At 42.0% G+C, this 26,112-nt stretch overlaps 1 protein-coding gene across 1 annotated transcript in view; it reads left to right on the top strand.

Annotated features, from left to right (window-relative positions):
- Positions 1-26,112, top strand: part of LOC103274643 (E3 ubiquitin-protein ligase HERC2) — a 223,538-nt gene that overhangs the window by 179,584 nt on the left and 17,842 nt on the right. The window contains exons 70-79 of the mRNA XM_008072077.2: positions 2,465-2,618; positions 6,360-6,467; positions 8,259-8,390; positions 8,781-8,939; positions 9,023-9,141; positions 10,029-10,154; positions 10,621-10,776; positions 11,171-11,286; positions 11,383-11,581; positions 20,055-20,269. Of these exons, the coding sequence (XP_008070268.1) occupies positions 2,465-2,618; positions 6,360-6,467; positions 8,259-8,390; positions 8,781-8,939; positions 9,023-9,141; positions 10,029-10,154; positions 10,621-10,776; positions 11,171-11,286; positions 11,383-11,581; positions 20,055-20,269 (1,484 nt within the window). The remainder of the gene's footprint in view (positions 1-2,464; positions 2,619-6,359; positions 6,468-8,258; positions 8,391-8,780; positions 8,940-9,022; positions 9,142-10,028; positions 10,155-10,620; positions 10,777-11,170; positions 11,287-11,382; positions 11,582-20,054; positions 20,270-26,112) is intronic.

A 26,112-nucleotide genomic window follows, 5' to 3' on the forward strand; every position in this document is an offset into this window, starting at 1 on the left:
AGTCTTAGGGAGGGCTGGGGGCCACCCTGTGCCATTTCTTCCATGCCGGTCCTCTCCAAGGGAGATGCCACTGTGACCATGGGTATTGTGATGAATTTTTTCCTAGTCGATCGCAGTTGAATACTCCTTTATTTTTTATTTTTTGAGTTGGAGTCTTATTCTGTCACCCAGGCTGGAGTGCAGTGGCACCCTCATGGCCAACCTAGTGTCATCGACCTGCTGGGCTCTGGCGATCCTTCCCACCTCAGCCTTCCAAATAGCCAGGACTACAGGCACGCGCTATCTTGCCTGGCTAATTTTTGACTTATTGTAGAGACAAGGTCTTGCCAAGTTGCCTGGGCTGGTCTTGAACCCACAGGCTCAGGGAATCCGTCTGCCTCGGCCTCCCAAACTGCTGGGATTACAGGTTGAGCCACCGAGCCCGGCCGAGTACTCCTTTAAAGCAGGGTATTTAATTATTCTCCCAGTGCCATCCTTTACCTGCTTTAGAACTGGTTGTGGCTCTTTTTCTTATTGATTTGCTAGAGTTCTTTAAATAAGTCCCCATTCTTTCTATGTTTTGTACTTTCTCCTAGTTTAACTTTTGACATTAGTTTGATATCTTTTGCCAAATAGAAGTTGTTGATTTTTATTTAGTCACATCTGCCAATTTTTTTCATTTATGGCTTCTGGGTTTTGTGTTATGCTAAAAGAATGCCTACTTACGTGACATTGTTTTAAAGACATTCTCCCAAGTTTTCTTCATTTTATTTCAAATCATATTTATGATTTTATTTATTGTGTTTACATTTTTGAGCCATCTGGGATTTATATTGAGTCAAGGAATAAAGTAGAGATCCAACTTAATTTTTTCCTAGATGGTAAAACAGTCATCCTAACATCATTTATCGAATATTCCATCTTTTCTCAGTGATTTGAAAACCACTGTTATCATATTCTAAATTCCTGTATCTGTGTGGGTCTACTTGCAAACTGTCTTCTGTTCCACTGATAAAACTCTCTAGGCTCTAATTCCAGAGTGTGTAACTCCTCCTGAGATGCTTGCTGCTCTCAGCAGGACTGACCAGCTTTGCAGAGGAATGTTCTGAAGGCTGGATTCCCCAGGGGACTCTGCACATAGGCATTTGGTGATCCAGTGCTGTTCTTCAGTAGCCCAACCAGGGTCCAGGGGAAACAGAGATGAGGGCATGATTGTCTCCAAACTTTCCTTACTTCTTTGGCAAGATGGCTGTTCCTGTGTCCTGCCCTGACGTGATTATTTGGGGCTTTTCACAAAGAAAAGACACACTTGAATTTAAAGTAATGTTGCTTGTAACAATGACATTAGTTCATTATTAATATAAATGTTTACTTAGCTAAGCTATTTATTACCTAAATATGAGAAAATTAGAGAAAAAATATTTCTGAAAAGTACAGAATGGGCTCTGAATTAAAAATTTTGAGGTTAATACATTATTGCTTTTTATAGCATTCTCTCATTTGTTTTTTAAAATAACAAGAAGTTTGTAAAACCAGTGTTAACCACTTGTGAATTGATACTAAAATTTTAAAATAAAATAAGAAAAGAGTGGATTGTTGAGAGACCATTGCGTGAGCCTGACCCTCAGTGTCCCGGGTCAGGCAACGCCTCATTGAGTTCTTGTTTGCAGCCTCGCTGGCTTCAGGTACTTGGCCTGCCACCTGGGTGGCTTGGTCATATTGGTTCCTGGCCACCTCTACTGCCACCCCCTTGGTCTCCCTTGCCTTCTGGGATCTTGGTTTTTTTTTTTTTTTCTTTGAGTAAGAATCTTACTCTGTTGCCCAGGCTGGAATGCAGTGGCACACTCACAGCCACTGTAGTTCTCTGCCCACTGTGCTCAGGCCATCCTTCAACTTCAGCCTCCCAAGCAGTTGGAACTACAGGCACATGCCATTATGCCCTGCAGATTTTTTGATTTACTGTAGAGTTGAGGTTTCACCAATTTTTCCAGGCTGGTCTTGAACCCCTGGGCTCAGGCAGTCCTCTTGCCTTGACCTCCCAAAGTGCTGGGATTACAGGTGTGAGCCACTGCACCCTGCTGGTAATTTTTATCAACTTCTTTCTCCTTGGTGTTTTTGTTCCTGACGCAGACTTTCCTCATTAGGAGGTAATCTTGTCTTGGTGTAAAATGAAGCTGTTGTCACCACAGGCATTTTGTTTTTCCAGTTGGTACACACTGAGTGTGTTGTGTGTGTTGGATGCCTTCCTATTCCTTCCCTGTAAAGATTGTCTCTGCACCTCATAGCACCTTTGCAGGCTCTGTGCTGCCTTTATTTTATGGGATGCTGAACCCTGGTCTTAACTCAGTTTCTCAAACTCCAAGTCCTTCTTCTGCTGCCCTGTACCAGTGGAGCTCCAGGTCAGCCCAAGCAAGGGTAGCTAGCATCTGGGTGGCCCCGATGTGGAGCCATGGCCTCCTCATTTCCACCTCTGCTTCCTCCTCAGGTGGCAGAGATGCTCCTGGAGCTCTGTGTCACAGAGCTGGAGGACGTGGCCACAGACTCACAGAGTGGGCGCCTTTCATCTCAGCCTGTGGTGGTGGAGAGTAGCCATCCCTATACTGATGACACTTCCACCAGTGGCACAGTGAAAATCCCAGGTATGGACCAGCTCACAAGGAGCTACCCTAGAATGGCTCGATTCTGTCATTGCTCCCGTAGGAAACATCCATCTCCTATAGGAAAGAAGTTACAGAATTGCTTTAGAACCACTTTTCCCCCTTTCTGAAAAACGATAAAAGCCACACAGTGTTTAGCTTTGTGGTGATCCTAGTCTAAATGTAACCTGTGCCAGCTCTGAGAAGTCCTCAACGTGTCCCCTGAAGTGATTCTGTCCAGATGTCGAGTCGTCACTGACTTGCATTTCTGCACAGCTTCTGCTACCCAAGTGTGTACCTTTCTTCCCTTCCCCTCCCTTCCCCTCCCCTCCTTTCCCCTTTTTACCTGCTGAGACACTGGCCTTTGACCCAGAGAGCCTCCCTGCTGCCTGGACCTGCTGACGGCACACTCCTGCCATCCAGCGTGTTCCTCTGTCCTGTGCTTCTGCAGCATGGTGCCTGATTCAGAGGTTCATCAGTTCAGCCCTTTGGCTCAGCCTCAGGAGGCATCTCCTGCCTGCTGGTCTCTCCTTTGTGAGGTCAGCAGCTGCTGAGGCTTCGTGCCTGACGCCATTGGGCCTTTGGGGGCTGCCACTTGCTGCTGTTTTAGTGGAATCATTTCCTCCTTATTTATTATCTAGAATACTTCCTTGGAAAGAAAAGTTTCCCCTCATCCTTTATTTGGTTGCCCAAGGGACTGTTTGCATGAGAAAGGCAGGATAAAACTTGATTCTTATCTTTTTGCCAGAGAATGAATTGGTTTCCTATCATTACTCAAAAGTGACCTTTTATTTTTTATTATATCATTATGAACTCATGGATTAAAACATATATGATAAGTTTTTATTTATTGTGATTATTATCCTCATTGAAGCTCAAATAATCCTGCCTCTAGACAGTGGCAACCTCTTCAGTTTGGCCCTTGAAATGATTCTGGTGGCCCCTGATAATGTTCACACAGTCTGGTATGAAGAGGTGTTCTAGGTTTCTGTGTGGTAGGTTTCTGACCTTGCTCTGGGTTCTGCCTTGGATTCTTGTGAGTTCATATTGATACTTTCTATTCAGGTTCTAAAGTACAAGTCTCTACTTAACTTCATCTGTTACATTTGCATCTCTTTTCTCATTTCAAGACAGGATATAGTGGAATGTCTCATAATTTCTCATTTGCTTTATCTCACATTACATATGCAGCAGACTTAGGATATAATTCTAATACTGCCAATGTCAATATGATTATTGAAATCATTAAAATAAATTTTAGTGTATGCTTTCCTCGTTCTCCCAAATTTATTAAAATATATCTACAAGAGCATAATAGCTATTACACACTATGTGTTCTTCCTTTTACTCTTCATGTAGTCTTAGTTTTATTGCATTTACTGCTCTCTCTTCATCATCTTGTCTCTTAGTCATTGTGGTGTCTGAAGTGCACTCTAGTAAATTCCTCAGCAGTCCCTGTGAACAGACTTGTCCATGGGAGTCTGTATCCTTTGAATTTGAAAGGTAGCTTTTCTGGATATTAAATATTTGGCTCATGTGTTCGTCCTCTGTGAGAGTGTGATAATGAGAATGACTTTTTCCTCTTGTGTGTCATGTGCTTTTACTTCTTTCAGTCCTTTTACTAGAACATGTGTTCCCGTGGGTTTTTCTTGGTGGTGTTCTCAGATGAGGGCTGTGTTCCCTAAACATGCATGCCCAGCTCTCTTTCCAGGGACTCTTGGTGCATGTATTGGATGCCCTTTAGAGTTACTGCTGATGACTTCCTCTGTGAAAATACTTTTTAATCTGTTTCTTTTTTAGAAATGTCTTTGTTTTCTCCTATTTCTTGTAAGGTATTCTCTGTTGCATTTATTTGGTTTTACACACTCCATTTTATTCTTCATTTTGGAGTTTTTAAAAATTGTAATCCTGTCCTAAGTTTTCGTATGACATTTTTTTGTTTGTTTTTCTAATTCTGGTTTATGTGATGCCATGTGGCAGGATAGGTATGGCCAACGTCATGGGGTTGAAAGTACTCACCAAGACAGTTATAAATTAAGAAAGGTGGTTTTATTAAAGGGAAGATGTGTTGTGAAGGGCACAACAGGCAGAGCAGCGGAGAGAAAGTGTCTGCCAAGAGGCAAAGGTTAAATAGAAGTACACTTAAGACTATTGGGATTCGGTGTGGGCTGGGGGAATTGTCTTTGGGACATGGAGAAGTTTGTAAATTGACTGCATGCTGTGCCAGAGGTTTGTAAAGTGGCTGATTGGTTGTGGGGTTTGGTCTCTTTAAGATAGGGTTAATTAATTAGCAGCAATAGTTAACTGCTTTTTGTTTGTTTCTGAACTAACAGCAAATGTTTTACAGCTGGCTAACCAGCTTTTCTGGCTCTTGAGGTAGTCGCTACATTTTTTGTTGTTGTTAATTTTTGTTGAGGTCTCTTTTTAAAATATAATTTACCCAATTGTCACTAGCCTAATTGGGCAGCATATTCACATGTTGTTCTTTTATAATTTGTATCATTTTCCTAATTTCCTTTCATTTGTTTTGGAATGACAGAACTTTGATGTATTTTGTGAGCACTTGCTTCAGGTCTGTTTTCATTAGCCGTAGGGATGTTATTCTATTCTTTATTCTGTCTTTTCTAACAATAACTGTACTAGATTTGACCTTGATGCTTTTATCTTGCTCATTTTTATGTGAACTTAGTTTTCTTGAACTTTTAGAATGAGATTAGGTTCAGATAAGCTGTTTTGAGCTTTAAACCATTCCTCTTTCATGATGGAATGTAAAAGACAAAAGGCATTCCCACTCAGCAGTTCTCTTTTCTTTCTCTCTCACCTTATATCCAGTCCACCACCAAACATTCTCTGCTTTTAAATTATACTCCAAACTCAACAACTCCAGCCTGTCCTGGGCCAGGCCACCTTCCTGTCTAACACAGATGATTATAGGAGCGTCATTGCCTGTTTCTGCTCCCACTCCCATGTCCTGGGTCCTCCACAACATCCTGAGGCAGTCTCTTAAAACTAGTCAGAACTTCTCAGTCCTCTGCAAAAACCTACCAGTACCCTGTCACCCTACATCAGAGCCTAAAGCCCCGCACAGCATCCTCCCTCCTTCCCATGCCTCTTTCCTGCCCTTCCCCCACCCTCTGCTAGTCCTTAAAGGTGTTCTAGCCTATGAGGAGACTCTTGGTACTCTACTCACACACCTGGCACCAAATGTGTGGGTTTTCTACATGGAGCATTTCTCCGGTTCTCTGTAGACACCAGCTGGGTGTCCTACAATTCCGTTCAGATGTGACACTGACTACTGGGAGTTAGTGCAGACCCCAGAGACTGAGGGCTCAGTCCTGTAAGACTTTTCCCCACTTCAAGCACTAATTGTAAATAGGGGGTCTTACAATCAACTTCTTGTTTGATCTGACTAAAAATGAGGTTCCCATAGCCCCTCAATCAGATTTGATAATGTGTTGTAAAGCTTGGTCTGGGAATTGGGATTGCAGTGTGAATGCTTGCTCAGGAGTGACCCAAGTGGCGGTGTTCACTGGCCCTCCACGGGCATAATTTTCTGTGGGGGGTGTTTTGGGGTGAAAGGGTGGTCAGTCTTAGGGTCTTGCCTTTGAGCCTAGTTCTTCCTGACTTCTGCTTTTTCATTAGCTGTTAAACACAGTTTTAGTCTCACTGGTTTTGCTTGGTGCATTGGGACTTTATTTCCTGGTTGGGAGTGGCCACTGTGCTTTGTGCTCACTTATCCTCTAGGTGCAGAAGGACTCAGGGTGGAGTTTGACCGGCAGTGCTCCACGGAGAGGCGCCATGACCCTCTCACAGTCATGGACGGCGTCAATAGGATTGTCTCTGTGCGGTCAGGTGAGGATGGGAGGTTGAGCAGGGTGCAGTCTGCCACCTCTGGCCCAGTAGACAAAACCCTTTGCATTTGTGGTACAGAATGCTGCTGCTCCATGCTCATGGGATCCTGCAGGAAGAACACTTACTGTGAAATATAGTAGCCTTTGCTTGCCTCTTCCCCATACCTTAAATAAGATACTTATCTATATGGTGTGTACATCACACCACTGATGGGTGACCAGCGTGAGGGCGGCCCTTGCTGGGACACACCCAACCTTTCCCAGATACTTGGAGAAGGTGCTACGGACATGCAGCATGCCAGGGCTTTTGTGAAGTCACGATTGGCATACTACAGGGCTTCTTACAGGATTTGTTTCTAGCTGATTGCAGTGAGGACTTGGCCCATGTGGAGTAAGTTCTGTATGTGTGGCAAGCAGAGTGCTGGAGTGGCAAGAGACCTCATGCCCATGCCCGCCTCTGCTCTGCTGCTGTGCCCTGCTGCCAGATGGTTCTTGCAAAGCAGAATCTGGCCGTGGTGTCTCTGGCTCCCCCAGACATCTTAGTCCACCACAGCTCCTCTCCAGGTGTTCCAATCTGACCAGGTTCTTATGCCCGTTGCCCAGAAAAACTGAGACTAACTTACTATTACATAGAGAAATAATTTAATATTGCAAAGCAGCTGAGCCAGGAGGCCAAGAGGCATTTCTCAAATCCACCTCCCCGAGAGTTCAGAGGCTGGGACTTTCAAAGTGAATGTTACTAGCAGGGGCCTAGGGATTGCTGATTGGTTTGGGAATTAAATCACAGAGATGAGATTGTCTTTCCAAACCAAATCAGTTTCTGGGTGTGGTTCACAGGTCACTGGTCGGTTGGCCTCCTCCTTTGGCAGATTAAGCTGTAAGATGCCATCAAGAAGATCTAGTGGTTCATTGTTTACAGGAAAATGTGTTGAACACCCTCAGGGGCAGCTCCCCCTCTCCAGGGGTCAGAGCTAGAAGATAATCAAGTGATGTTCCTTGCGGTGTTTGTGCAAACTCACAGATCTGTTCACTTCTAACTGAAGCTGTGCCTTTGTGGGGCTCAGGTCTCTTCTGCAGTTCTTACCTGTGGTCCTATCTTAATTTCACATAGACGGTTTCCCAGGCCTCTGCTCTGGCCAGGCTGCTCAACTCCTGCCTTGCGGGCAGCCTCTTCCAGGCCCTGCTGAGCTGATACAGGGCCCTTGTGGGGAAAGCCAGGACTCTGTCTCCTGCTGGCCTGGCCTCCTGCTTGTATCAGGGCTTTCCCAGGAAAACAGCCTGTGGCCTCTGGCCTAGCCGTGGGCTGGCCAGTCCAGCAGGCATCTCGCTGCATCCAAGTTGTGTGTGGTCATTTCCCCGTGGGGAAGTGGCTTCTGTCAGGATGATGCCTGCCTGCTTTCCCTCAGCTTCAGATTTATGTCCTACTCCATCTCGCCTCTGACAGAAGCATTGTCTCTCGCTTGGTGGCCTCGCTGGCAGCCTACGCACAGCTGAGAGCTCTTGGTAAATGGTGCTTTCTGGTTGTGTATGTGTACTAGTTGGAAGAAACGGCCAGGTTTCTGACACCTTCTGTCTTGGTACAGGGGCTGAAGGAATGTTTGTTGAAGAGAGATAAGTACTAAAATGTGACTCCCAAAAGTGATGTGTTGCTATGAACTGAAACTTGAGAGAACTTGGATTAGAGGCCTATTCTTCAGGCATGGCGGGAATGGTTTTTCTTTGTATCTGAGGATGTTTGTGTTGATCAGATGATGGAGTGATCCGAACCCCAAGATGTACTTTTCTCCTCCAGGCCGAGAGTGGTCAGACTGGTCCAGCGAGCTGCGTATCCCAGGGGATGAGTTGAAATGGAAGTTCATCAGTGACGGGTCCGTGAACGGGTGGGGCTGGCGCTTCACAGTTTATCCCATCATGCCAGCCGCAGGTGAGGGAGACCTTACGGCAATGGGGGCTTGGTGACTGACTGTAGGTTGTGATTCATGGTCTGCCTCCTCCCTCTGCCGTGTTGGGAGTGGGCGCTGACCTGGGCCCTGTGGAGGCTCGTCCTGGAGCACAGAGCCACCGTCATCCACTGCCAGGACACTCCACGCCTCACGGCATGAGAGATGGTGTTGCTGCCATGGTTCCTGAGGCTTTTGCTGTCCAGTGGGAGTGGCTGTGTGAGGACTTGGCTCCCACGGCTCAGGTGGTGGCGAGTGCCTTTGAGGGCTGAAGTCCGGTGGGTGGGGGCCTTGCCCATTGATTTGCACATGGCCTCTTATGGGCTGGTTCCCACCTCGTCAGACTTGGGGTTGTTCACAGTGCTTATCCACAGGCCCTAAAGACCTCCTTTCCGATCGCTGCGTCCTCTCTTGTCCGTCCATGGACTTGGTCACGTGTCTGTTGGACTTCCGACTCAATCTCGCCTCCAACAGAAGCATCGTCCCTCGCTTGGCAGCCTCGCTAGCGGCCTGTGCCCAGCTGAGTGCCCTAGGTAAATGGTGCTTTCTGGTCATGTCTGTCTGCTGGTTAGAGGAAACAGCCAGGCTTCTGATGCATTCTGTCTGCTCATTTCAGCCGCCAGTCACAGGATGTGGGCCCTTCAGAGACTGAGGAAGCTGCTTACAACTGAATTTGGGCAGTCGATTAACATAAACAGGTTGCTTGGAGAGAGTGATGGAGAAGCCAGAGCCTTGGTATGGAGCATGGTAGTACACTTCGAGATGTGTGGCCTTCGGGAGTGAGACACACCTTTAATAATTTAAATCTCTAAGGCCTTGAGAAGAGGTGGGGAATTTCATATAAGAATGAGGAGGCAGCCGGGCTCGGTGGCTCAGCCTGTAATCCCGCACCTTTGGGAGGCTGAGGTGAGTGGATTGACTGAGCCCGCGGGTTTGAGACCCGCCTGGGCAGCGAGACCTCATCTCTACAATAAATAAAAAAAATCAGCCGGGCGTGGTAGCGCAGGCCTGTAATTCCGGCTACTCGGAAGGCTGAGGCGGAAGGATCGCCGGAGCCCAGCAGGCGAGGCTGCAGTGGCCGGGAGCGGCTCCTGCACTCCAGTCTGGGCGACCGAGTGAGACTCCAACTCAAAAAATAAATAGATAAATAAATAAAAGAATAAGGAGGCCTTTGTTACATCTAGACCTTCCTTATGTTGCTTTGTATACTGTATATAATTCAAACCATAGTTTAATTTTTTTTTAAATGTATGTTGACAGCCATGAACATAGAATTGGGTTTATTAGACCTTACAGTGAGTCTGACTGATCACATCTCTTCTATTTTGTTGAATAAGTTAGTCCCTTTGCGTTCTACCCATATGAGGAGACAGGCAGGGGCTGTTTCCCTGGAAGTGGCTGGACTGGAATTGAGGCCAAACGTTCTGAGACAAGTCTCCAAACTCCCCTGGATTATTTTAGTGTTCCTTTTCTTTTAACTTTTTCCTCTTTGAGAATTTCAGTAAACACTTCCTTAGAGAGAATAGCACCAACATGATAGAACATTCGACTGACAGAAACAAACTGCCAGCCTCCCCTGCATTTGGGTTTCCTGCAGTAGGGTGTTTCTGTTGTTTTCTTAGAGTTTTACAGGCAGCGCTCTTGCTGCTTTGGTGAAAGGCCTCCCAGAAGCTTTGCAAAGGCAGTTTGAATATGAAGATCCTATTGTGAGAGGTGGTAAACAGCTGCTCCACAGCCCGTTCTTTAAGGTACCATTTGACTTTCTTTGTGGGATGATGGCAGAGTGATGTGGCTAAGAGCCACTGAGAGCTGTCTCATGCAGTGTGTGTGTTTTAGGCCTCTGAGGGCAGCTGTAGGCATTGCTGGAGTTGAATATGAAAAATATCAGAAATGGTTGTATGATTTAAGCACTGAACCATAAGCCTTTAGCATGTAGTAGCATTCTTTGTGGTATATGGTCTCCTTGTCAGTTGATGCAAGTGACACATTCTACCAGTTGTTGGCTCTGACATTCTGTGTGTAGGTGCATGGCCAGCACCTGTTAGGGAGCACTGCCTTGCAGATGGTGGGAAGTGCTTGCTGGGAGATACTGAGGAGACACAGGAACCCTGGGGTGGCCAGTGGAGTTGGTGTATCTCTGGTGTGCGGTGTTAGCATGGTGGAATGTTCCCTGTGTTTCTGAGCATCCCTGTTTTTACTTTTTGATGACTTTAGGTACTGGTAGCTCTTGCCTGTGACCTGGAACTCGACATTCTCCCTTGCTGTGCTGAGACGCACAAGTGGGCTTGGTTCCGAAGGTATTGCATGGCCTCCCGTGTTGCTGTGGCCCTAGACAAAAGAACACCATTGCCCCGTCTGTTTCTTGATGAGGTATTGCATGATATTTTAGAATCACTTTTGGAATGCAAAGACTTTTTAAAAATTTAGCTATACTATTAAAAGATGCCAGTATTGTGAAACACAGAAAAATTTCTCTTGCCAAGGAATACCATCAAGAAAATAACACATAGGTGAAAATGAGTGAACTGACACTGAATTTCAGTTAAAGCTTGTTTTTAGAAAAGATAGAATGATACCATCCAGGCATTTTAATGTCTTGAACTTGATGTAATCACGCTGGTTTTGCTCATTCATCATAAAATCGTAATGTTGATATTCCCCCATATTCCCAGGCAGGGATTCCAACTCCTGTCTTCTTACCTTAAGATTTGTTTCATTCTTGAAGTGAGTGTCTTATTTATAATGTTATAATAATGTTGTCTAGGTGGCTAAGAAAATTCGTGAATTAATGGCAGACAGTGAAAACATGGATGTTCTCCATGAGAGCCACGAAATTTTTAAAAGAGAGCAAGATGAGCAACTTGTGCAGTGGATGAACAGGTGATTATCAGAAACCAAGAATGATGCAGTGCGTGAGAGCGAGAGGTGGCCTGGCAATTCTTTCTCGCGTCGAGCATTCTCTTCATTCTGTTATAGGCGACCAGATGACTGGACACTTTCTGCTGGTGGCAGTGGAACAATTTATGGATGGGGACATAATCACAGGGGGCAACTCGGGGGCATCGAAGGTGCAAAAGTCAAAGTCCCCACTCCATGTGAAGCCCTCGCTGCTCTCAGACCTGTGCAGTTAATAGGAGGAGAGCAGACCCTCTTTGCAGTGACAGCTGATGGGAAGGTAAGGGTGTATTTTCTATGTCATACTATTGTGCGGACGGAGGCTGTTGTGGCCATGTGTGGTTCTTAGAATATGTAAGGGTCTGTACTGAAGTGTTGTCTCAAGACTGATAATAGTACTTGTGGTATGCTGGGAGCAGTTAGATGTGTCCTATAGGTTTTTTAACTTTGGAATAAATCATGTATGCAAAAGTATTATTGTTTTTGTTTACATATCATTCATTAGATATCTTCCTTTCTTGTTTGCTCAAGAAACAAGTGATCCTTCTGCCTCAGCCTTCCAAGTAGCTGGAACTACAGGCGCATGCTACAATGCCCAGCTTATTTTTAAAAATATATTGTGGAGACCAGGTCTCACCAAGTTGCCCAACCTGGTCTAAAACCCCTGAGCTCAGGCAGTCCTCTCACTTTGGTCTCCCAAAGTGCTAGGATTACAGGCTTGAGCCACCACACCCAGCCTATATATGCCATCTTTTAAAAAGTTAGTTGCTACTGGTGTGTAGAAGTATTTATGAATGTCTATGAATTGATCATACTCTACTCTTTTTTTAACGTTTATTTCTTTACTGTTTAAATTTTTTCTACCTCCAATTGAATAAAGTTTGAACTGAGATGTCTTGAACTGAGATAAACATTGTGTCTGAGGATCTGAGGGAAAAACAGTCATAGTTGCTTTTAACCCAGACTATGCTTTAGAATTGCCTAGCATGCTTTTCAGAAATATAGATGCTTTGGACTGTCTCCCAGAAATCCTCATTTAACTGGTCTTGGTAAGGCAGAGACAGCGGTACCATGTCCCAGATACTTGCAATATGTAGTCAGAGTTGAAAATCCATTGTCTTTACAGGAGACAAGGGACCATCCATAACAAAATTAATAAAAATATCCTTACAATAAAAGACAATACTAGTCCAGTTTTAAATGTGACATTTGCCATCTTAAACATTTTTAAGAGTATAGTTCAGTGAATGTATATTAAATATATTTGTAATGTTGTACAACCATCACCACCATTCATCTACTGAACTCTTTTTTTCATCTTGTAAAATTGAAACTCTATACCTATGAAACAACTCTTCTTTCCCCTCCCTCCAGCCTCTGGCAAGCACCAATCTACTTTGTGTCCTATAATTTTGACTGCTTTAAATATCTCATATAAATGGAATTATACAGCATTTGTTTACTTTTGTAACTAGCATATTTCATTTAGCATAATATCCTCAAAGTTCACCCATGTTATAGCATATGTCAGAATTTCCTTTTAAGGCTGAATAATATTTGTGTGTGTCTAACAGTTTTGCTTATCTATTGGTCTGTCAGTGGACACCTTGGTTACTTCCACATTTTAGCTATCATGAATAATATTACTAGGAGCATGAGTGTACACAGTTTGGGAGAAAATATTTGCAATCATATATAAGGGATTAATTCCATACTATATAGAGAACATTTAAAACTCAATAGGAAAAAATCCATGTAGCCAGCTTCAAAATGAGCAACAAACTTGAAAAGATATTTCTTCAAAGATAGGCAAATGGCTAATAAGCACATGCAAAGATGCTCAACATCATCAGGAAATGCAAATCTAAACCACAATGAGATACCACCTCACACTCATTAGGATGATTACTGTTGAAACAACAACAAAACCCCAGAAAATACAAGTGTTGGCAGGCATGTGTGTCATCATTAAAAACCTGTGCACTCTTGGTAGGAATGTAAAATTCTATCATCACAGTGGAAAACAATATGATGATTCATAAAAAATTAAAAATAGAAATTCCATATAATCCAGCAATTTCACTTCTGAATATGCACCCAAGAGAACTGAATTCTTTTCTTTCTAATGTAGCTGAAGGTTTTGCATCTTCTTGATAGAGAGTTGTAATCTATAAATGAGTTTTGTTCTTTCCTTTCCAATTTCCTTCTCCTTTTTGCATGGGCAAAGCGAATTGTGCTGACTGGGAGTTGCAGTATGATGCTGGGTGGTGGGGGCAGTGGACATGTTCCTGTCTCCATCCCGACTGAAGTAAGCACTGATGGAGCATTTCTGTGCTTACAGTGGGGCTTTGCTAAAAGCCCTTTAGCAGATGTGTTTATATTCATGCATGGACATTGAGTTTTGGTAAACACTCTATAAATTTTTGAAATGTTCTTTTATAAGATGTTTTCTCCTTTAGTGGATTAATATGGCAAGTTAGATAATTGGTTTTCTCATGTTAAACAAGCCTGCATTCTTTGGAGAAACTCAGCGTGGCAGGATATGTTTAATCTATTTCCAGGTTTTGTGTGCAGTACTTGTGTAGAGTTTTTGGCAGATCTATTGAGGAGTGAGATGTCCTTGCCTGACTTTGGTACTGTTTTAGTTGTCTGTTCGACTTTATGTTTAGAGAACATTTTATAAAAAATAAAATATCTGTTCAACTTTAAACAACATTTATCACCTCACAGTTCTTGTGGACCAGGGCTCTGGAGGTGAGTTTCTGTCCTCTAACTCCGAGTCTCACTAGGCCACAGTCATCTGGTGGCTGTACGAGGGAGGATTCAGTTCTCTGTGACCCTCTGGGCTGAGGTCTCGGTCCCTCGTGCGTTGTTGGTGAAGGTTGCCTTCATGTAGTTCTTTGCCACAGGTCCACGTAGTGTTTCACAGTGTGGGAGCTGCTTCAACGAGAGCAAGGGAGGGCAGGAGGGAGCTCCAGCAAGAGAGCAAGTGGCAGCAAGACAGACGTCATGTGTAGCCACATCACAGAAGTGACACCCCACACAGCTGCCATATTCTACTCATCAGAAGCAGGTCACTAGGCCCCACACTCAAGAAGAGGAGCTACAGGCATACCTTGGAGATATTGCGGGTTTGCTTCCAGATCACAATGATAAAGCAAATGTTGCCATGAAGCAAGTCACATGGGTTTTTTGGTTTCCAATACATATAAAAGTTATATTTATATTCTATTGTAGCCCATTAAGTGTACATTAACAGTATGTCTAACAAAATGTGCATACTCTAAAAATACTTTATTGCTAAAAAATACTAACAGTCATCCGAACCTTCAGCAAGTTGTAATCTTGCCTTAATGTTGATGGCCGCTGATTGATCAGGGTGGTGGTTGCTGAAGGTTGGCAGGGGTTACTTCTTAAAGTAAGACAATGATGAAGTCTGCTGTATCCATTGACTCTTCCTTTCATAAGAGACTTCTCTGCACTATGCAATGCTGTTTGATAGCATTTTACCCACACTAGAATTTCTTTCAAAACTGGAGACAGTCCTCTCAAACCCTGCTTCTGCTTTATCAGTTAAGTTTACCCAGTAGTCTAAATCCCTGCTGTCATTTCCACAATCTTCACAGCCTCTTCACCAAGAGTAGGTTTCAGCTCAAGAAACTACTTTCTTTGCTTATCCCTAAGAAGCAACACCTCATCTGTCAAGTTTTATTATGAGATTTCAGCAGCTCAGCCACGTCTTCAAAACTCTACTTCTAATTCTAGTTCTCTTGCTGTTTCTATCACATCGGCAGTGACTTCCTCCACTGAAGTCATGAACCCCTCAAAATGATCCATGAGGGTTGGAACCAACTTCTAAACTCCTATTGCTGTCATTGTTTTAAGAGACAGGGTCTCGCTCTACCACTCAGCCTGGAGTGCAGTGGCATCTATAGCTCACTGTAGCCTCGAACTTTGGACTCCAGGGATCCTCTCACTTCAGTGTCTTGAGTATTTATGACTAGAGGACAATCCCCTATGCTTAGCTAATTATAAGACATTTTTTTGTAGAGATGGGGTCACTATATTGCCCAGGCAGGTCTTGAACTCCATGCCTCAAGTGATCCTCCCGCTTTGGACTCCCAAAGTGCTGGGATTACAGGCATGAGCCACTATTCCTGGCTACCAACCTCCTGTTAATTTTGATATTTTGACCTCTTCCCAGGAATCACAAGTATTCTTAATGGAATCTAGAATGATGAATCCTTTCCAGAAGATTTTTAAATACCTTGCTCAGAACCACCAGAGGAATCACTATCTGTGGCAGCTACAGCCTCACAAAATGTGCTTCTTAAGAAACATACTTCTTAAATAAATGACTCAGAGATGAAAATGTATATTATTTTAAGTTAAATAGATAATGAGTACAGTACCAGATACATTTCTTTTTTCTTTTTGAGTTGGAGTCTCACTCTGTCACACAGGCCTGGAGTACAGTAGCATAATCATAGCTCACTGCAGCCAATCTCAAAAGTTGGGATTAGGTGATTCTACCTCAGCCTCTCAACTAACTGGGACTACAGGGGCATGCCATCATGCCCGGCTAATTTTTTTTTATTTTTTGTAGAAATGAGGTTATACTGTGTTGCCCAGGCTGATTTTGAACTCCTGGGCTCAAGCAGTCCTCCCACGTCAGCCTCCCAAAGTGCTGGGATTACAGGCATGAGCCACTGTGCCTGGCTTGAAGGAGAACTTCTAATTTCACTTTCTCATGTGTTCACTGGAGAAGCACTTTCGATTTCACTTTCTCATGTGTTTACTAGAGGAGCACTTTCAATTTCACCTTCTCATGTATTCACTGGAGGAACACTTTCGATTTCACTTTCTAATATGTTCACTAGAGGAGCACTTTCAATTTCACCTTCTCATGTGTTCATTGGAGAAGCACTTTTCATTTTCTTCAAGAACTCTTTGCATTCACAGCTTGGCTAACTTGGCACAAGAGACCCAACTTTCAGCCTGTCTTGGCTTTTGACACACCTTCCTCACTAAGCTTCATTTCTAGCTTTTGATTGAACACTTAGAAGCCACTGGAGGGTTATTAATTGGCCTAACTTCAGTATTGTTATTTTTTTTCTCCTCCATGGAGAACAGCTTGGAGCCAGGCTATGGCCGGCACCCCCCACAATGTCATGCGTGGAGCCGCAAAGGGAATGTTGTTATTTATTAAGGAATAGGGAAGCCTAAGGAGAAAGAGAGAGACGGGAATGACTGATTGGTGGAGCAGTCAGGACACACAATATTTATCAGTGCAGTTTCTATCTTATATGGGTTCAGTTCATGGTGCCCCCAGACAGTTACAATAGTAACATTAAAGAGTGCTAAACACAGGTCGCCACAATAGATACAATACTAATGAAAAGGTGTGAAACATTGGGAGAATTACTAAAATGTGACACAGAGACACAGGTAGCACAGGCTGTTGGAAAAATGGTGCCAACAGACATGCCTGGTGCAGGGTTGACACAGTCCAGAAAAAACAAAAAAAAACCCTACACACTAAGAGGTGTGATAAGGCCAAGCACAGTGAAACAAGGTGTGCCTTACACAGGGGTGCATGTTTGAAAGTAGGGATCACTTCAAACTTCATCAGAGTCAGATTGGCACTAGTCTCATCAAAAGGGCTGAAATATATTTCCTCTTTTTCTGTTCTCTGAAGAATTCTATGTCCTTGGTTATTTTGACATGCATACTAAAATGTAAAGTTAATTATTACTTCTGCCATCCTCCCAATCACACTCTTGCCATCCAGTGTTTGGTTCCAACCTGTTGCTGTCTTATAGACATGATTGTTGTTTTATGTAGACCTTTTTTATTTTTTAATTTGACCAATTGTTACACACCTTTACTTGCCATTATTTCTTACCCTCTTATGTCTCACATCTTATATCTACAATCTTTTTCTTTCTACTTTAAGCATATCTTTTTCAATTTTCATCTTATATCTACAATCTTTTTCTTTCTACTTTAAGCATATCTTTTTCAATTTTCTTTAGTGAGATTCTTTTGTTAATTCTCTGATTGTTTTTATTTATTTGAGAATTATTTTGTTCTTTGTAAAGGAAAAGAGTAGTATTTTCTGCTTTGTGGGCCATATGGTTTCTTTTGCAACTATGAAAGCAACCGTGGACATAGTGTAAATAAGTGGGTGTGGCTTTGCCTTATTTATAAAAATTTGGCTCAAGAGCCGTAATTTGCTAACTCCTTTTCCAGAGTATAAAATTTTCAGTTAGTTATTATTTTATTTATTTATTTATTATTTTTTTGAGTCGGAGTCCCACTCCATCTCCCAGGCTGGAGGGCAGTGGCATACTCATGGCTACTCCAGTGTCGACCTGCTGGGCTCCAGTGATCCTTCCACCTCAGCCTTCCAAGTAGCCAGAACTACAGGCATGCACTATCATGCCCAGCTAATTTTTTTTTTTTTTTTGGTAGAGACAAGGTCTCATCAAGTTGCCCGGGCTAGTCTCAAACCCACGGGCCCAGGCAGTCCACTAACCTCAGCCTTCCAAATTGCTGGGATTATTATTTTTAGTCAGCCTATTAAATATTTTATTCCTCTGTGTTCATCGTTATTGATGGGATGTCAGCAGTCAGACTAACTTTTACCCAGGTGAATGTAATAAATCTTTTCTCTGTGACTGCTTTTAAGATCTTTCTTTGGTGACCTACAATTTCACTATGATGTATTTAGATGTCATTTTCTCTTAATTTTTCTCACTTCCTTTGTTTTACTTCATTACTTTTTTTTTTTTTTTGGACAGGTGATAAGGGATTAAATGGTAAGAGTTTGGAGCAGGGGAGGGGGTGGTTCTGAGAATTGGCCTTTTAAGAATTCTGGTGAATTTTCAGATACAATTTTTTTTTCAAATATTGCTTCTCCCATAGTCTCTGTATAATCTCTACCTGATTGATGTTAGTGTGAGAAGGGCTTTCCTTTACATCACCCTTTTTTCATATTTCCTCTTTTCTTTGTCTTTCTGTGTCATATGCTAGATAATTTCTTGAGATCAGTCTTCCAATTCTGTAAGTTCTCTTCACCTGTATGTAATCTGCTGTTGAATACATCTGAGTTTTGAGTTTCAATTTTTAAAACATTTCCCAAAGTTATGCTTTGAGCTATTATATATCCTGTTATTCCTTAGACATACTTCTGAGCTTTTATTTCTTTAAACACAGTAGTAGATTATTGTTCTCCTGTTGGCTGTCACTTATGGTGCCTTCTTTCCTTTGGATGATGTGAATTTTTAAAATTACAAGTTGATCATTTTCCTTGAAAAATTTTGTACAGAAATTCTTTGAGGCATAGCTTGACTCACTCATCCAAAGAGAATTTATAAACTTAGGGCATTTGCAGCCTGCAGATCTTAGTCCATATGTGGCATAAATTCAAACTGAAAACCAACTAGAAGGGGTGGCTTTTGTGGATATGAATTTTCACAGGACATTCTCCCCCTTACATTTGGTGCTGAAGTTGTGGAGGGCAACCTTCTTGGTTGTCCTTATCTCTCATTCACAGTCACAGTGGACCCTCGCCTTTCCACAGGGATTATTATTTTTAGTCAGTCTATCACCGTGTGCTTAGCTCTTTAAAACTTTCCAGCAGGAGCTGGCTTTGGGGCGCACTGATTGATCCACCTGAGTTTTGGTTTTACTCTCTGTTGTAGTTCCCCTCCCTGGTGATTTCTTTGTGATGGTGTCAGTACAACCACACACTTGGAACGTGTTTCCCAATTATCATAATACTATAAAAAAGGGATTGGCAGTAGTGAAAAACTGCTAGGGTAGTGGGGGTGGGATTGGTGAGATTGGCAGTTGAGGGAAACTGCCAGTGGAGGGAGGGGCACACCTCATCAACAAGGGTAACTGCATAATGAACATTTGTACACCTAACCCTGAATTCCCCACATCTTTAAAATTTAAAATAAAAAATAAAAAAAAGTGTTTCCAACAACATTTAACTTGGCGAGACCTCATCTCTACAATAAATCAAAAAATGAGCCGGGCATGGTAGCGCGCGCCTGTAGTTCCAGCTACTCGGAAGGCTGAGGTGGAAGGATCGCCGGAGCCCAGCAGGTCGAGGCTGCGGTGGCCGGGAGCGGCCACTGCACTCCAGTCTGGGTGACAAAGTGAGACTCCAACTCAAAAAAAAAAAAGTTTGTAGCAGGAGGGATGTTTGAACTGCATTTAGAAATGGTAGTCTGATCTTTTTTAAAAAAAAATTAGTGATAGAGATGTTTCATGTCCCAAAGCAATTACCCACTTAGAGTGGGGGAAAAAAACATGTTTCTACTGTGTGATTTATATGCTACTTTGCTGAAATCTGAAAATGTATTCATCACTTTTCTGTGATAGGTTTGCATGGGTATTATTGTCAGGGATTTGCATATAACAGATAACGAAATCTTTTTTTTCTTTTCTTGATATTAATTATAGTTGGTATTTGAGACAAAAATGGGAAAGCTTTCAGGGAAAACATCTTATTTTAAAAATATATTGTGAATTTGGAACTTCTAATAGTCATACATTTTTCTTTGATTTTTTTTAGATCTTTGCTAGAGCATATATAAAGTCTTAAAGGGATCCTGGGATTGTTAATTTTAAAATTCATTTCTCTGTGGTAAAAATGAACTGATTAGGTTTATGGGCTACTAAATGTGGGGGATACTTTGATAAAAATCTTATGGTGTTATTATTGCTTTATCTTGTCTTAGCTATATGCCACTGGGTATGGTGCAGGTGGCAGACTAGGAATTGGAGGGACAGAGTCGGTGTCTACCCCAACATTGCTCGAATCCATTCAGCATGTGTTTATTAAGAAAGTAGCTGTGAACTCTGGAGGAAAGCACTGCCTTGCCCTCTCTTCAGAAGGTGAAGTGTATTCTTGGGGTGAAGCAGAAGATGGGAAGCTTGGTCATGGCAACAGAAGGTATTATGTGAAAACGTCATTTTCAGTGTTTATGGGTTTCTTTGTTTCTGTTTGTTTGCTTTAATACTGGGACAGTGTATTGGCACTTATTTTTCAGAACAACATTTACAATTATCTGCTCAAATTAAACAATGTGTATGGCTCATTTGGCAGCAATAGTTCCATATGTCAATATGTGGGATTACCTATTTAATTCCTCTTTTGGGAGGAAAAATAATCAAATCAATTCTGAGTGATATATATATATTTTATTTATTTATTTTTTGAGTCGGGGTCTTTCTTACTTGGCTGCCCAGGCTGGAGTGCAGTGGCACAATCATGACTTACCACAGCCTCCCAAGTAGCTAGGACTATAGGCGCATGCTACCATGTCTGATTGATTTTTTATAGAGATGAGGTCTCGATGTTTTGCCCAGGCTGGTCTCAAACTCCTGGGCTCAAATGATCCTCCTGCCTTAGCCTTCCAAAGTGCTGAGATTACAGACATGAGTCACTATTCCTAGCCTGAGTTTTTGATTTACAAGTACTAAGCTTCTTTTTGTGCTTTTGCCCCCAAGCTATTCACTGGATCACATTTGGCATTTTTCATAATATGCGAGATACTAAACTGTAAATACAGAGGATATGGCAGGAATGAAGGGGGAAAGCACATACAAATGCCACAATTTTTTATTTTTTATTTATTTTATTTTATTTTATTTTTTTTGAGTTGGAGTCTTACTCTGTCGCCCAGACTGGAGTGCAGTGGCTGCTCCCGGCCACCGCAGCCTCGAACTGCTGGGCTCTAGTGATCCTTCCACCTCAGCCTTCTGAGTAGCCGGAATTACAGGCTTGCGCTACCACGCCCGGCTGATTTTTTAATTTATTATAGAGGTGAGGTCTCGCTGCCCAGGTGGGTCTCGAACCCGCGGGCTCAGGCAATCCACTCACCTCAGCCTCCCAAAGGCGCAGGATTACAGGCTGAGCCACCGAGCCCGGCTGTGACACAATTTTTTAAACAAAGGAACCTAACCCATAAAAATTCTTTAAAAATTAAATAATAGGAACTATCAGCCAAATTGAAGTAACAGGGGCCTTCGTTATCCTAGAAGTAATTAAAGCACCAGAGCAAATATATGAAACAACAGCCTTAAAGGTATTGAGTGTCCGGCAACAAAGTACAGTGTACCCTGAGGAATGAGAAACAAACCAGATGATTCTAAAAATTGCCCCAGTGAACTTCCTGTAGGAAGATTGCAGGCTGTGGCACAGGAAGGAAAAACCAGGAAGACCAGCAGACTCCCTTAGGTAGAGGAGACAGAACTAGAAGTCCAGGGAAGCCATAACATCTTGAATATGCAGAGTACCAGAGAGGAGAGAGCTGTGTGAAAAGAGAATGCCAAAGCCGTGCAATCACATGTGTGTGTGAAGCTGAGAAATGAGCCACCTGAAACGCTGAGAAGGAATAGTCCCCGGAGTAGACACAGGACAGGGTAGAACTTGCTCCCAAAAACTTCAAAATTCATAGGCATTGATGTTGCTCAGCAGTAGAGGAAAATCAGCCTTAGACTCACTGTTGTTTTGATCCCACCAACAAAGCTTAAAAGCAAGACCTGAAAAGATTAAACTGTAACTTAACATATTAGAGATCAAAGCTTGAGAATATTTTTATGAATACAAATATGAAACACCCAATAAGGTAAACTTCATAGTGTCCTGCATCCAATCAAAAATTATCAAGCATGCAAAACAGCAGAAAAGTACCAGCTTATATGAAGAGAAAAATCAGTCAGTTGAAATGGACCCAGAAATGATACTAGTGACAGAATTGCCGGATAAAAACTTTACTAAGATTGTTACTTTACCAGCATGTCATATCTTCAAGAAGCTAGACAAAAACTCAAACATGTTAGGTAGTGCCTAGAAGCTATTCAAATGCCCAAATTAATGTCCTAAAGATGGAAAACAGAATATGAGAGATGAAAAATACATTGATGGCAGATTAGACATTGTAGAAGAAAAGATCAGTAAACTCAAAGACATAACAATAGAAACGATCTAGAATGAAACAAAATCAGAATATACAAATGCAAGAGCATCAGTGAGCTGTGGAACAACCTCAGATGGCCTAATATATGCATAATTGGTTGGAGTCACCAAAGGAGGGGGAATGGGGGATTTTGAAGTCATAATGGCCAGAAATTTTCTAAGTTTGATGAAAACTATAAACTTAAGATTCAAGAAGCTTAAAGAACCCTAAGCAAAAGAAACACGAAGAAAACTACACTAGGGTGACTTGGTCAAGACCAAGGAAAAGAGAAAAAGCTTAAAAAGCAGCCAAGGTGTGTGGGTGTGAGTGGAAGGACCTAACACATGCTACATGCAGGGAAGAGATAACAGCAGATCTCTTATAGGAATTCATGCAATCTAGAAGACAGTGGAGTCACTGAAAGTAAAAATAACTATCAACATAGAATTTTTTACCCAGTGGAAGTATTTTTCAAGAAATGGATTTATTTAGATATCCGGAAACTGAAGAAATTCAGAATTAAGCACCTGCACACCTGCATCACCAAAACCTTAAGAGAATTTCTTTAAATAGAAGAATAGTTGTACCAGATAGAATCATAGATATATACAAAGGAATGAAGAAATTACCACTTGGGTTAATGTCATGACTTTTTTTCTTATTATATAGATCTTAAGAGATAATTGAATATTCCATGGGTTTACTAAAAGTAAGGTGTTTAAAACATATACACAAGTAAATTGGTGCACAAAGGCTGGGGCTGTAAATGGAAGTAGACTCTTGTGAAATTCTTCTACTAAAAATGATGTGGTATATCACTTTGGAATAAACTGTGATAAAGCAGCCTAAAATAATACAACAGAACTTTATCTGATAAACCAACAAAGAAGTTAAAGTGAAATAATAAAACATACTCAATTCATTCCAAAGAAAGCAAAAAAAAAAAAAAGAGTTAAAAGGCAATAAAGACAGATGGGACAAATAAAAAACAAATATCAAGATAAAGACTTAAACCTTGATATATTAATTATCACACCAAATGTGAATGAGCCAAGCACCCACTTAAAAGTCAAAGATGATGAGAATGAACACAATCGAGATCGAGCTTATGCTGCCTGCAGGGATCCTACTGTAAACAGAGACCCAGAAACAGACTGAAAGCCAGAGGATGGCTAGATACACCATGGTAGTACAAATCAAAAGAAAGCTGGAATGCCTGTGTTAATGTAATACAAAATAGAATTCACAGCAAGGAATATTGACAGGGATAAAAATGGTAGGTTTTTTGTTCGTTTGTTTGAGGCAGAGTCTCGCTTTGTCACCCAGGCTGGAGTACAGTGCTGCTACATAGTTCATGAACTGAAGCCTTGAATTCTTGGGCTCAAGTCATCCTCTCACCTCAGTCTCCCAAATAGCTGGGGCTACAGGTGCACATCTCCACAACTGGCTAATTTTTTTATTTACTGTAGTGATGGGTTCTTGCTATGTTAACCAGGCTGATTTTAAACTCCTGGCCTCAAGCCATCCTCTTGCCTTGGCCTCCCAAAATGCTGGGATTACAGGCGTGAGTGACCGTGCCAGGCCAAAAAGGGTAGTTTCATAATGATTAAATGATCAGTTCTTCAAGAGGACACAAAAATCCTAAATATTTACACACCTTATAATAGACCTTCCAGGTACATAAAATTAAAGCATGATAGAACTGCAAGAAGAAATAGACATGTTCACAACTATAGCTAGAGATTTTAATACCTCTTCCTCAAAAATATTGATAGAACAAGTAGATTTGAAAAGTCTGTGAGGGGCAGCTGGACGTGATGTCTCACATCTACAATCTCAAGCACTGTGGGAAGCCAAGACAAGAGGATTATCTGAGCCCAGGGGTTCGAGACCAGCCTGGGAAACATAACTGGGTGCGGGAGGTGCATGCCTGTAGTTCCAGCTACTTGGAAGACTGAGGCAGAAGGATTGTCTGAGCCCAGCAGGTCAAGGCTGTGCTAGCTGTGAGCGTACCACTGCACTCCAGCCTGGGTGACAGAGTGAGGCTCTGACTCAAAAAAAAAAAAAAAAGTCTACAAGGTATAGAAGTTTGAATGACTGTGCCAACTAACTTGACCTAATTGACATTACTAGACAAATTGTACATTGTCTTCAAGTGCACATGGAATACCTACCAATGTAGATCATGATGTGGACCATAAAACAAATCTTATACATCAAAAGGATTCAAGTTATATTTTTAAAAAAAGTTCTCTGTCTACAAGGGAATTAAATTAGAAATCAATAACAAACAGATCTCTGGAAAATCTCTCCAATATTTGGAAATAAAACATTTCTAATTACTAGTGGGCTAAAGAATGAATCAGAAGGTAAGTTAGAAATAATTTCGAACAGAGTGAAAGTGAAAACAGTGTATCGAAATGTTTGGGATCCAGCAAAAGCAACACTTAGAAGGGAATTTGTGACATGAAATGCCTATATTACAAAAGAAAATTGAGGCCGGGCTCGGTGGCTCACCCGTAATGCCGTGCTTTGGGAGGCCGAGGTGAGTGAATTGCCTGAGCCCCCAGGTTCGAGACCTGCCTGGGCAACTTGGCAACTGGGCAACTAATCAAAAAAATTAGCCAGGTGTGGTAGCACGTGCCTGTAGTTCCAGCTACTTAAAAGGCTGAGGCAGAAGGATCGCCGGAGCCCAGCAGGTCGAGGCTGCGGTGGCTGGGAGCGGCCACTGCACTCCAGTCTGGGTGACTGAGTGAGACTCCAATTCAAAAAAATAAAACAAAATAAAAAAGAAAATTGAACCAGCCTGGGCAACCTGGCGAGACCTTGTCTTTACAATAAATCAAAAAATTAGCCGGGTGTGGTGGCACGCACCTGTAGTTCCAACTAACCCAACAGGTCGAGGCAGCAGTGACCATGAGCATGCCACTGCACTCCAGCCTGGGCGACAGAGTGAGACTCTGACTAAAAAAAGGGAAAAAAAAGAAAATTGTTCTCCAAACCATGACTTTAGTGTCCATCTTTGGAAACAACAATAAGAAGGACAAATACAACCTAAGTAAGCAGAAGAAATATCACAGCAGAAATCCACAACACGAGAAGCAGAAAAACAAAGAAAATTCAAGGAAACAAAAACTAGTTCTTTGTGAATGTCAATATAATCAGTAAAATCTCTATCTAAGACTGATCAAGAAAAAAAGGAAAAGGTTACAAATTATAGAACTATTAGGAATGGAAGAGTTTCATCACTGCATAGTTTACAGATATTAAAAGATAATGAAGTATAATAAACAACTTTGTGTCAACAGATGTCACGGGCAAATTCCTCAAAAGGCGCATACTCATCAAAGCTCACTCAAGAAAAAACAGATGACTTTAGTGAACAGCTATGTCTTTGGGAGATTGGATTTCTGTCAGGCAAATCTCCAGAACCAGATGACAAGTGATTTTTAACAAACACAAAACTAACAGATAATACCAATTCTCACAGGCTTTTTGAAAGTGGAAGATGAGCGAATTCTCCTCAACTTATTTTTTTGAGGATAGCATTACTCTTGAAGCGACATCCATTAAAAAAAAATGTTCCGTAAGTGAACTGTTGATTTATAGCACGGAGGGCAAACTTGGTGTAAAGGGCCAGATAGTAAATATTTTAGGAATTCTATATGATTCTTTGGGTTTGTTTTTGTTTTTTTCAATGCTTCAAACCCATTCTCAGCTCATAGGCCTTTCAAAAACAGGCCATGGGTTGGACTTAACCCAACACAGGCTATGAAGGCCCCACCCCTGGTATTGTGAAGAGGGGAGGTAAGAGTTCAGGTCTGAATGATTTTTC

The sequence above is a fragment of the Carlito syrichta genome, unplaced genomic scaffold, assembly GCF_000164805.1.
Source record: "Carlito syrichta isolate Samal-C Ts95f unplaced genomic scaffold, Tarsius_syrichta-2.0.1 Scaffold314839, whole genome shotgun sequence".
Taxonomy (NCBI): Eukaryota; Metazoa; Chordata; class Mammalia; order Primates; family Tarsiidae; genus Carlito; species Carlito syrichta.